The 13,522-nt window shown below is 43.1% G+C and overlaps 1 protein-coding gene across 5 annotated transcripts in view; it reads left to right on the top strand.

Annotated features, from left to right (window-relative positions):
• LOC311119677 (diacylglycerol kinase beta-like) overlaps window positions 1–7,947 on the top strand; it is a 59,040-nt gene extending 51,093 nt beyond the window's left edge. For all 5 annotated transcript variants that reach the window (XM_084157772.1, XM_084157771.1, XM_084157773.1 and 2 more), the window contains 3 exons: window positions 3,472–3,592; window positions 3,781–3,841; window positions 5,544–7,947. In XM_084157772.1, coding sequence (XP_084013898.1) covers window positions 3,472–3,592; window positions 3,781–3,841; window positions 5,544–5,651 — 290 coding nt within the window. In that variant the 3' untranslated portion in view covers window positions 5,652–7,947. The remainder of the gene's footprint in view (window positions 1–3,471; window positions 3,593–3,780; window positions 3,842–5,543) is intronic.
• Window positions 7,948–13,522: the final 5,575 nt, after the last annotated feature.

The following is a 13,522-nucleotide window of genomic DNA, read 5'->3' as shown; positions in this document are numbered from 1 at the left end:
AACTCTCAACCAATAACACTTGACCAGAATGAAGTAGACAGATTAGTGAGAGCAGACCCATATATTTACATGGCTCTGAGTTAGAGAAACCTGTCCGGAAGTGCTGGTGTAGCTCAGTTGGTAGAGCATGGCGTTTGCAACGCCAGGGTTTTGGGTTCGTTTCCCACGGGGGGCCAGTATGAAAAAAATTAATGTATGCACTCACTAACTGTAAGTCGCTCTGGATAAGAGCGTCTGCTAAATGACTACATTTACATTTTTTAAACTAGTGTTGCCCTTTTTTTTTATCACTTGAAAATAAGAAAGAAAATATATCTTTCATCTGTCTCTCTCGTCTGACATGTGCAACTAGTGCCTCTGAGCTCACATGATTTCCTTTTCAAATCAAATCTGGGAAAACTGGAGTCTGTTCTTTCTTCCATGACTATAGACTACAGACCAGGCATCCATCACTATTATTAAACGGGCACTGCACTGGTTGTAACAGTCAGATTGTATTATACACGCATTCATTAATCCTTAAGAGTCTATTGACGCACCTGTGCGTCAATCTAAGTAACCTAGTAAAAAAATCCCCATCAAAATCTGTCAGTTTAAGCTAGAGATATCTACGACCCCCACAAGTGTCACAGGGTTCGTCTGAAGGTAACCCATACAAACAAATGGAAGTATGGAGGTAGTTTTGTGCCCCCAAAAATACGGGGTTGTCACGCCCTGACCTTAGAGATCACCTGTATTCTCTGTTTGGTTAGGTCAGGATGTGTCAAGTGTTTATTTAATCAATTAAACATGTACGCATACCACGCTGCACCTTGGTCCGATCCTTTACACAACGAACGTGACAGAAGATCCCACCACCAACGGACCAAGCAGCGTGGCCAGGAGGAGCAGACACCCTGAACACAGGTGGGGAAGACATTTTGGACATGGGAGGAGATATTAGCCGGTAAAGGACCCTGGGCGAAGGAAGAAGCCCAGGCAGGAGAGGATCAACGGCGACGCCGACGGTGCCGACCGCAAAGCAAGCACAAGAGGTAGCCCCAAGAAAAACATTTGGGGGGGGCACACGGAGCAGAAGGAGGCCCAGATAGGACTTGGTGCATCGCGGGAGGACTGCTGGGCCGGGACAGACGTCAGCCCCTCTCCAGGGTCGAGGGCTCCCACACCAGGGTCCAGACAGGGCTTGGTGCATCGTGGGAGGACTGAGAAGGGGAGCATCGCGCCGGGGTCCAGACCGGACCGGGCGTGCAACGGGGAGGCAGGATGGGAGAGGAGTTTACTGCCTACGTCACGTCCGAAGCCGGAGCCGCCACCGAGGCTGGAAGTCCACCTGGACCCTCCCCTAATGAGTCAGGTTTTTGCGGCCGGAGTCCGCACCTTTGGGGGGGGGTGGGGGGGGGGGGGTACTGTCACGCCCTGACCTTAGAGATCACCTGTATCCTCTGTTTGGTTAGGTCAGGGTGTGATTTGGATAGAATCTAGTGTATTCTATTTCTATGTTGACCGGTGTGTTTCCCAATCAGAGGCAGCTGTCGATCGTTGTCTCTGATTGGGGATCATACTTAGGCAGCCATTTTGCCTACCTTTAGTTGTGGGATCTTGTTTCTGTTTCTGTTTCGGCTTGTTGCTGTTAGCCTTTAGAACTTCACGGTCAGTTGCTTTTGGTATTTTGTCAAGTGTTTATTTAATAAATTAAACATGTACGCATACAACGCTGCACCTTGGTCCGATCCTTTACACAACGAACGTGACAGGGGTTAAATCTTTTTTACTGTCTATTTTGCCATTAATTAATGTGTTATTCAATGTGTTTCTATGGGCAATAGTAGTAAAGGCCAAAAATAGTAAGTGTTTTATTTTTGGGGGATACCTAAAGGGGTCCTAAAATTCAAAATCAAATAGCTAAATGATCCATGGTATGACCATCTTAAAATAATTTCATATGTTAGCTTAGTCCCCCACCCCTTCCCCCAACGGCTTATGCTTTTAGAGGTTAAACAACTGAAGTAGCCTCATGAAAATACTAATACAACCACCAATGTTTATGATAATCATATAGCCATCATTTGTTATTTTCAAACATAGGCAAATTCATGAAGTCTTATGTCCATTGATGATCTCCCTGCCCTGACCTTGGTTGCTGAGAGCAGATCACGCTCCTGGACTTTCCCACAGTAAGCACTCTGGGGTATACTATATGACCTGTGTGTAGCCCCGGGCAACCAGGAATCTCCACACGTTTATCCATTGCTGTAGTGACGCTGTCCATCATACGTGTCAGCCAGGGGCTGTGTAAGCCAGCAGCGCTAACGTGAGAAGGCATGCTGGGAGGGAGGGCCCAGTGTCAGGTGGTTAGCACACTGTGTACACACACAGGCACGGAGACATACACACTCACTGCCACGCACGTGCAAACACACATGCATACACACACACACACACACACACACACACACAGGAATGCAGGCATAAACACACACATACACACACAGGTGTGAACACACACGTATTCACACACAAGCACGTATGTGTGAACGCACACAAACTCTCTTTTTAGCTCTCATGCCAGGGCAAGCTCTCCATTCGCAATTTAACACAGAGGGTGTGGACCCAGCCTGTTGCTATAGTGACAGCTGGACACTACCCCTCAACAGAAACATCCATAGAAATACAACTATGGTTGATTTATATACTGTATCTATGGTAACTATGGTAATCTAAGGCAACACTCAAACATCTTAGAAGTCCTGAACATGAACCTGGCCCTAACAGCAGCAACCTAGCATTAGCAACTTAGCACAACAATGACAGCATGCTAGTTTGTTCTACCATACCCACCAAGGCCCTAAAATGGGTCTTAGTTTCAATTAGTGTCTCTCTGCACTCCCAACAGGGCTTAATTTGCGGAGGGGTGAGTAGTCTGAGAGTAGGAGGAATAACAGGCCTGCTGAAACAGATGGGCTCAGCGCGACACTGGGCTTCCAGCAGGGGCAAAATCAATGCTCATAACTTCAAAACAGAAAATAAATTAATAATTATAGGAAGACAAGATTGCTTGCATTGCCAGCGCAATCTAATTAATAGGTGTTTTGTTTATGGCTGCTGGTTGTTGTTCTTGTTGCTTCTTTTTTTCCTTTCAACAGTGAATATTCAGGCTTTGGAGAGCGGAAGGCAAACTGTGCACCTTGAAAATGAGGCACACCTCCTTTTCGCCTCTTTTATCCCTCCTGTTCTCAGCATCTTTCTTCTTCTTCTTCTTCTTCTTCTTCTTCTTCTTCTTCTTCTTCTTCTTCTTCTTCTTCTTCTTCTTCTTCTTCTTCTTCTTCTTACTCAAGGTGAATGGATTCCAGAGTTAACCAATGGCTTGATTTAGGATCGATTCAAACTGTAATGCTCAGTTCAGGTCCACAGGATGTTCGAGAGATGGTCTGAGTTCTATGTGTAGGTGTGTTTATGGCTCTGTGTCTGTAGACCCGTCAGACCAGCTGTTGGAGGTGGTGGGTCTGGAGGGAGCCATGGAGATGGGACAGATCCATATCGGCCTGAGGAGTGCAGGAAGACGCCTGGCCCAGTGCTCCTCAGTCACCATCAGGTCAGTACCCCTTGACCACAACCACTGATCACTGTCTGACCACAGTTCCCTTGTTTTATCCCATCCATTCAACCTTCTGACTTTTTGAACACTGTTTACCATTTAACAACATAGAAACAATCTAGATGGAAGACATTACAGATGTCAAGAATAATGTTTCAAGAGGGATTTTTGTTTGTCGTTGTCAGGACTACCAAAGCCCTCCCCATGCAGATTGATGGAGAGCCCTGGATGCAGACTCCCTGTACTGTAAGTCATGTCAATGTTCCATTTATTGTGGTATTAATTAATGTACAATGTGCTACACACAGGTGGTTCATATAGAAAGGTCATCATCTGCTGCACTCTATGCTCCAACAGATATTAATGCTTTAAAGTTCTTGAGAGTGAAGTTGCATTGTTTTATACATATTTGTAATTTATCATAACTGATATGTAATAATACAAACCTTTTCTTTTAATGTATTCACCTGGTCCCTCATACAACTCCCATACACAAGTACAAGTGTTTATTCTGTTTTAAATTTGTGCTGATTAAACCAGTGTTTGCTTTTAATTACATTGTGACTTCTCTGACAGCATCACAGATGAAGTGGAGACAGAATTTACATACAGATCTTTCAGTCAATGTAGGAGAATCTAGTGCATGACAAAACAAGTAGTTTATAAGTGCACTTGTGTCTGTTGGCAAAACTCCACAAATCAAAGTTAGGCTCTGACAATACATAATTGTGTGTTGGGGGATTTCCATGGTGAGTTACAGACATCCCGATGCTGAATTTTGAATCAGTCAACCTGTTAAATGTTCACAAAAACAGTACAATTAAAATGGGATGTTATCCAACTAATTATTAACAAGAACGGTTATGCAAATCATGTTTTGCATGCATAAGATAATTAACCCCATTAATTTGCACTTATAACATGTATTACTACATCTCTATTGTACACTGGCATAACCATTAAAGGGGCATATATTTGTTTAAATTAATTATATATAGTCATTGATTCTTGAAGGGTATAACTTATAAATTCCTTAATTATCTTAGTTCAACTGTCGTACCCCATCAGAACCCCAAATATACATTTGTTTTACTCCATTGTTTGTAAACCATGCAATTGTAAACAAACACTGACTGTGTAGCTTTAAAACATGGTTAAAAATATATTTTGATCTAATGGATGGTCAAACCCAGTTTTGATGAATTTCAGAGTGGTTACATTCTCCAGCCCCATCCCTCAGCTATTTACCAAAACAGTGGCGGGTAGCCGCTTTATTGGGGTTTCAACTAAATATTTCCCCTTTACCATAAAATACAAACTATTTTAGCCCTTTAAGCTTTCAAACATGTTCAGCTTCTCTTTCAAGTCCTTCTTTTGTGCTGAACCTTTTTTTGACCTCAATTCCCATGGAAAGGTTAATTTGTCAATTAAGTGATACTCCAGTAACATTAAGTTCAATCATGTTGAATATAATTTGGACATCAAGCCCATGCACAATAACGTCCACTACAGTGTTAGAGTTCAGGAACGATGAATGGCATGCTTCTCTTTGAAGTAAAAGGTTTCTTTTATGCTGATGATTCCATTTACCTTGCTCATTATGCTTGTTTGTACAACGAGGGCTATAGTATAATGAGCTACATACAGGTCAGGGCATACCTTGATGGTTGATCTGTGGTAGTTTCACTTTTTTTTTATTCTGAAATACTAATAGCATCTAATACTCATAGAATTCAAGCATCAAGCTTTTCTCTGTGGTCGCTTATTGGAATGGCATGGTTACATTATTACACATAGACCATGACCTCCCTTGCTGTACAGTGTATGTTCAGTGGGTCCATAAAAATGTGTGTGCTCCATGTTTTGAAAGCATTTAGCCAACCATACCATACCATACCATACCACCATGTAACTCTATCCTGTTTCCCTCACTCTCTGTCCACACCAGATTGAAATAGTGCATAAGAACCAGGCCCCGATGTTGATGGGTCCCCCACAAGGCAACAGCTTCTTCTCCTCTGTGATCCGACGAACATGCAGCGAGAGCAAAGACTGAGAGAGAGACTTAGCCTTCGGCCTCTTCTCCAGAGAAACAAGCCCTCTTACCCATGGAGGTCGCTAGGTTTGATGCTAGGATGCTAATTTGTTAGCCTAGCTCCATTTGGGTCGCTAGGTTTGATGCTAGGATGCTAATTTGTTAGCCTAGCTCCATTTGGGTCACTACGTTATGATGCTAGGATTCCAATTTCTTAGCCTAGCTCCATTCAATAGCATACTGTAGCTGTGCATGCTACAGCTGCCATGGAAATGTCAGTGCCCCCCTTACTTAATTAGAGTGAGGAACAGAGGCTTTGGTTCATGATGTGGTGCCACTCCACAATGCCAACGCAGTGGCATTGTCCCACTGGAACAGTTTTTTACCTTCCCAGATTACAACTTTATACCGTTACGATGGCATGTTTTTTCGAAATGTCATTTTTAGAGAGGTCTTGTGCAACGTGCCATGTGCGACACATTTCTGTCAATCATTGAAAGTCATTTGTATGAGAAGGTATTGATTTATGCTGCATCAATGTTTTTAATGTGTTTGCATTTGAACACCCCAATGCATGATGGACTTTGGATTACTGTTTATGGGGTGAACATATCTTTCAGGGTGCATAAGGACAGTGATGACATTGAGTTGACGTATAGTATAAGTGTTTGGTCTAAGGTAAAGTTTCAGGTTATTTGCTTCGCAATTCTTCGGGCACTGACTTTCTCTTCAATGTTGACTTTATCAGAGAATGGATTTAAGAATCTTAAAGGCTTTGTTAGGTTTCCCACTAAACATGTTTGACAGGTTGATGCTCAAATGTCTTGCAGCTGGATCATATAAACTATTTATATTAAGGATCATAGAACAATGAAGGAATATTAATTGGTAACAAATGCATGACACATGTCACATGACATATACACTTTTTCTATATTGCACGGGATATCCAGACAATTTCTTCTAATTGTGCTGTGCACATCTTGAGTTGCATGGATAACCAAGATCTATTTTTGAACCTGTGGAATTGTACTGTGTTGGTCATTTTGAAAGTAAAACACTTTGTCAGGGTTCAACTACTGCCTTTCTCTCACACTATATGAAATCATATCAACCTGAAATCAACCTTTTGTGGTCAGGGAGTCCTGTTTTTCAAGGGCAGGTACTCAGGTATTTTAAAGATATAATCTTGCTCAAAGGTTTAAACAATAACTATTATTATACAAAAACCTTTCAAAGAATAGAATTGAGTACACCATGTAGTAGTCCCGTGTAGCTTAGTTGGTAGAGCATGGCGCTTGCAACGCCAGGGTTGTGGGTTCGATTCCCACGGGGGACCAGTATGAAAAAATGTATGCACTCACTAACTGTAAGTCGCTCTGGATAAGAGCGTCTGCTAAATGACTCAAATGTAATTTAAATGTAGTACAATTAGCACAGTCGAGACTCCAGAGCAGGTTTTGACCTCCTTAGGTCATTGATTTGTTCAGTCTTTTTTAGCTGTTTGCCATTGAGCATGTTTACAATACATCACTCATACATGCATACATTAACCAATTACAACTCAAGTCCAAATGTCAAATTACTATTGAGCTGGAATTGAAGATCCATCTTGAGAATCAGTCTAATCAATTTGCATGACTGGGTTATTCAGAGACAAGAATAAGCTCTGTGTCCTGCCTCTAGATATCTGTAGAGGCTATTTGGTCTTGCACATGATGTGCATATAAGACTAACTATAAGAAGGTCCTGATATTGTGAACCTTTTCTGAACAGTATTTTTTATTTTTTATTTCAGAAATCTATAGTGACTTTTTATTATATTGACATAATTCCTCCAGTTTTCACCTAAACTACTGACCCATTTTACCTCAATATAATATACTACCAAAGATAAACAGAACAAAAGGCCATATTCAGATCAGATCCATACACTGTTTGAAATTCTTCAAATCTGTTACACATGAATGACACCCATACAGTACATGAATAGATACATGTTTTCAACTGAAATGCATTCCTGCATGTTTTCTAAGTACAATTCAAGGATAGAAGATTACTGTATTGGATTTCTGTCTCTGTTCAAAGTGCCATCCTGCTTATGGAAGATTTGGTTCCGCCAAGTTTTCCATTACTTTGCTTTGTAAGTGCAGTGTTTGCTTAGTACAGTGAAGTTGTATTTTTGTACACAATGTTATTTTTCTGCATAACGCATTGCTCTTCTCTGTAAATCACGCCAATATGTTGTTCTGTTCAAAAGGAGCCTGCCTATTTTGACTGAGAAACATGAAAATAATAAAATGTTGTTGTCGTTTGACATGCTCGCCTACATTTGTTTTTACCTTTAACCCTGTCACTCAATGTCACCTGAGACGGGTTGACTGTCACCGACAGGACACTCACTATCCTGTTAGTGTTCTTACACCTGCTCTAAAGCTATTTATACAGTGGATACACTCAAGCCACGAGAGATGCTTGTCAAACTGTCTTATGGTATGTCACACTTGACAGTGCTGTGTACAGTTTACACCCTGACCCTGCGATGACCCTTCAATGACCCTTTAACATGCTTTTTTTGTTGTTGCTTGATTCAACTAAATCGATATATGATTAGTCAGAAATGTCCCTTACCAAATCTAATAATTTCCCTTAGCCTATACTACTTTTAAAATAATGAGAAGAATCTTGATTAGATTACATAATTTCATTCCTAACTCCTCATTCATTATGATCTCTTTTATATTTTTACTGTGGGCTTATGTTATACATAAAAAAACGAATGCCTTCTGCACTAAGTAACTACATGGTATTGCTACTCATTCAATAAAATGTAAAATATCAACTGGAACACACAGCTAATGATTGTTTTCCTAACTCTCTAGGGATGTTGCAAATGAGTGTTGCATTAGTGTTTACCTCTTCGCTTGGTGTCAGATGGACAGGACACCTACGCTTGACCTGTGTTTCTCAGGCCTCTGGAGGATTCCACTGGAGTGACATGATACTTCACTTCCTATCCCCATCAACATCTTAGGCAGCAGGTAGCCTAGCAGTTAGAGCATTGTGCCAGTAACCGAAAGGTCGCTGGTTTGAATACCCGAGCCGACAAGGTGAAAAATCTGTCGATGTGCCCTTGAGCAAAGAACTTAGCCCTAATTTGCTCCAGGGGCGCCGTACTTCTATGGCTGACCCTGTAAAACAACACATTTCACTGCACCTATCCAGTGTATGTCACAATAAAACATATTTTACCTTTCTTTTAAATAATGTCCATAGGATGGCTTCAAGATTGCTACTGACATATAGCACCCTTTCAACTGAACATTACATGTGTTTCTGTGGTATTTTCATCAGCCATGCAAGTGTATTGATTAATGTAATAACCAATTTGTATAATATTAGGAATAACTGTTTAGAATTTCCCATAAATCATTTGATTTTGATATTTGACATTTACATTTTAGTCATTTAGCAGACGCTTACAGATAGTGCATTAATTTAGTGCATTCATAGCTAGGTAGGACAACCTCATATCACATAGCAAGTACTTTTTTCCTCAATAAAGTACAGTTGAAGTCAGAAGTTTACATACACTTAGGTTGGAGTCATTAAACCTCGTTTTTCAACCACTCCACAAATTTCTTGTTAACAAACTATAATTTTGGCAAGTCGGTTAGGACATCTACTTTATGCATGACACAAGTCATTTTTCCAACAATTGTTTACAGACAGATTATTTCACTTATAATTCACTGTGCCTTTAAACAGCTTGGAAAATTCCAGAAAATGATGTCATGGCTTTAGAAGCTTCTGATAGGCTAATTGACATCATTTGAGTCAATTGGAGATGTACCTGTGGATGTATTTCAAGGCCTACCTTCAAACTCAGTGCCTCTTTGCTTGACATCATGGGAAAATCAAAAGAAATCAGCCAAGACCTCAGTAAATAAATTGTAGACCTCCAAAAGTCTGGTTCATCCTTGGGAGCAATTTCCAAACTCCTGTACAAACAATAGTATGCAAGTATAAACACCATGGGACCACGCAGCCTTCATACTGCTCAGGAAGGAGACGCGTTCTGTCTCCTAGAGATTAACGTACTTTGGTGCGAAATGTGCAAATCATTCCCAGAACAACAGCAAAGGACCTTGTGAAGATGCTGGAGGAAACAGGTACAAAAGTATCTATATCCACAGTAAAACGAGTCCTATATCGACATAACCTGAAAGGCCGCTCAGCAAGGAAGAAGCCATTTCTCCAAAACCGCCATAAAAAAGCCAGACTACGGTTTGCAACTGCACATGGGGACAAAGATCGTACTTTTTGGAGAAATGTCCTCTGGTCTGATGAAACAAAAATATAACTGTTTGGCCATAATGACCATTGTTATGTTTGGAGGAAAAAGGGGAAGGCTTGCAAGCCAAAGAACACCATCCCAACTGTGAAGCACGGGGGTGGCAGCATCATGCTGTGGGGGTGCTTTGCTGCAGGAGGGACTGGTGCACTTCACAAAATAGATGGCATCATGAGGAAGGAAAATGATGTGGATAAATTGAAGCAACATCTCAAGACATCAGTCAGGAAGTTAAAGCTTGGTCGCAAATGAGTCTTCCAAATGGACAATGACCCCAAGCATACTTCCAAAGTTGTGGCAAAATGGCTTATGGACAACAAAGTCAAGGTATCCTTTTCTCTCTCGCTCTCCTCCAACACTACTCACTCCGTGGCTTGACAACTCATTGCGAGCTCACAGAAGAGGGCTCCGGGCAGCCGAGCGGAAATTTAGGAAAACTAGACTCCCTGCGGATCTGTCATCTTTTCACTCCCTCCTCTCTACATTCTCTTCCTCTGTTTCCGCTGCTAAAGCCACTTTCTACCACTCTAAATTTCAAGCCTCTGCCTCTAACCCTAGGAAGCTCTTTGCCACCTTCTCCTTCCTGCTGAATCCTCCTCCTCCTCCCCCTCCCTCCTCCCTCTCTGTGGATGACTTTGTCAACAATTTTGAAAAGAAGGTTGACGACATCCGATCCTCATTTATTAAGTCAAATGACAACGCTGGTCCTGCTCACACTGCCCTACCCTATGCTTTGACTTCTTTCTCCCCTCTCTCTCCAGTTGAAATCTTGCGACTTGTGACGGCCGGCCGCCCAACATTCTGCCCGCTTGACCCTATCCCCTCCTCTCTTCTCCAGACCATTTCCGGAGACCTTCTCCCTTACCTCACCTCGCTCATCAACTCATCCTTGACCTCTGGCCATGTCCCTTCCGTCTTCAAGAGAGCAAGAGTTGCACCCCTCCTCAAAAAACCTACATTCGATCCCTCCGATGTCAACAACTACAGACCAGTATCCCTTCTTTCTTTTCTCTCCAAAACTCTTGAGCGTGCCGTCTCTAGCCAACTCTCTTGCTATCTCTCTCAGAATGACCTTCTTGATCCAAACCAGTCTGATTTCAAGAATGGTCATTCAACTGAGACTGCTCTTCTCTGTGTCACGGAGGCTCTCCGCACTGCTAAAGCTAACTCTCTCTCCTCTGCTCTTATCCTTCTAGACCTATCTGCTGCCTTTGATACTGTGAACCATCATATCCTCCTCTCCACCCTCTCCGAGTTGGGCATCTCCGGCGCTGCTCACTCTTGGATTGCGTTCTACCTGACAGGTCGCTCCTACCAGGAGGTGTGGCGAGAATCTGTCTCTGCACCACGTGCTCTCACCACTGGTGTCCCCCAGGGCTCAGTTCTAGGCCCTCTCCTATTCTCTCTATACACCAAGTCACTTGGCTCTGTCATATCCTCACATGGTCTCTCCTATCATTGCTACGCAGACGACACACAATTCATTTTCTCCTTTCCCCCTTCTGATAACCAGGTGGCGAATCACATCTCTGCATGTCTGGCAGTCATATCAGTGTGGATGTCGGATCACCACCTCAAGCTGAACCTCGGCAAGACGGAGCTGCTCTTCCTCCCGGGGAAGGACTGCCCGCTCCATGACCTCGCCATCACAATTGACAACTCCATTGTGTCCTCCTCCCAGAGTGCAAAGAACCTTGGCGTGACCCTGGACAACACCCTGTCGTTCTCCGCTAACATCAAAGCGGTGACCCGATCCTGCAGGTTCATGCTCTACAACATTCGCAGAGTACGACCCTACCTCACACAGAAAGCGGCACAGGTCCTAATCCAGGCACTTGTCATCTCCCGTCTGGATTACTGCAACTCGCTGTTGGCTGGGCTCCCTGCCTGTGCCATTAAACCCCTACAACTTATCCAGAACGCTGCAGCCCGTCTGGTGTTCAACCTTCCCAAGTTCTCTCATGTCACCCTGCTCCTCCGCACACTCCACTGGCTTCCAGTTGAGGCTCGCATCTACTACAAGACCATGGTGCTTGCCTACGGAGCTGTGAGGGGAACGGCACCTCCTTACCTTCAGGCTCTGATCAGACCCTACACCCAAACGAGGGCACTACGTTCATCCACCTCTGGCCTGCTAGCCCCCCTACCTCTACGGAAGCACAGTTCCCGCTCAGCCCAGTCAAAGCTATTCGCTGCTCTGGCACCCCAATGGTGGAACAAGCTCCCCCATGACGCCAGGACAGCGGAGTCACTGACCACCTTCCGGAGACACTTGAAACCCTACCTCTTTAAGGAATACCTGGAATAGTATAAAAGTAATCCTTCCACCCCTCCCTCCCCCACCCCCCATAAAAAATAAAAAAAATAAAGTGGTTGTCCCACTGGCTATCATAAGTTGAATGCACCAATTTGTAAGTCGCTCTGGATGATGTAAATGTAAATGTATTGGAGTGGCCCTGACCTCAATCATATAGAACATTTGTGGGCATAACTGAAAAAGCATGTGTGAGCAAGGAGGCCTACAAACCTGACTCAGTTACACCAGCTCTGTCAGGAGGAATGGGACAAAATTCACCCAATTTATTGTGGGAAGCTTGTGGAAGGCTACACGAAACGTTTGACCCAAGTTAAACAATTTAAAGGCAATGCTACCAAATACCGTAATTTTCGGACTATAAGCCGCGCCTTTTTTCCCATTTTTCGACCCTGCGGCTTATATAACGGTGCGGCTAATCTATGGATTTTTACAGCTAACGGCCACTAGAAGACCTCCTAAATCTATGGATTTTACAGGTTACAGTCCACTAACTTTAACTCTATGGGCTCTATGACCGGTCCGCGCCCCCCACCTTTAAGCGGCGGGCTCCAGCAGGAAAAGCTGGAGGCCGGAAAAGAGTGAGACAGGTAGCGTGCAAAAGTAAAAGTGGAACCGAGAGTGGTACGAGAGACAGAATGAGAGACAGAACGAGAGCAAGACAGACAGACATTACGAGAGCGAGACAGTTTGTCTCTTTCCCGACAATCCCCTTTGTGCACGAACCCTTACATATGGTAATTAAACATTAAAACACCTGTGGCTTATAGTCCAGTGCGGCTTATATATGTACACATCATTCAATATCATTCAATTTAGCTGCTGCGGCTTATACTCCGGTGCGCCTTATAGTGCGGAAAATACGGTACTAATTGAGTGTATGTAAACTTCTGACCCACTGGGAATGTGATGAAAGAAATAAAAGCTGAAATAAATCATTCTCTCTACTATTATTCTGACATTTCACATTCTTAAAATAAAGTGGTGATCCTAACTGACCTAAGACAGGGAATTTTTACTAGGATTAAATGTCAGGAATTGTGAAAAACTGAGTTTAAATGTATTTGGCTAAGGTGTATGTAAACTTCCGACTTCAACTCTAGCTATCAGCAAAGTCAGCGCTATTAAGGGGGGGGGGGGGGGGGGGGGGGGGGGTGTTAGTGTCCCATTGTCGGTGCGCAAACCTGTCCTCAATTGCCCAGTGACCTGTGATTTACTTACAGG

This window comes from Coregonus lavaretus (assembly GCF_964263955.1).
Source record: "Coregonus lavaretus genome assembly, chromosome: 3".
Classification (NCBI taxonomy): Eukaryota; Metazoa; Chordata; class Actinopteri; order Salmoniformes; family Salmonidae; genus Coregonus; species Coregonus lavaretus.
The sequence above is the reverse complement of the archived record's forward strand: the minus strand, read 5'-3'. Positions and strand labels throughout refer to the sequence as shown.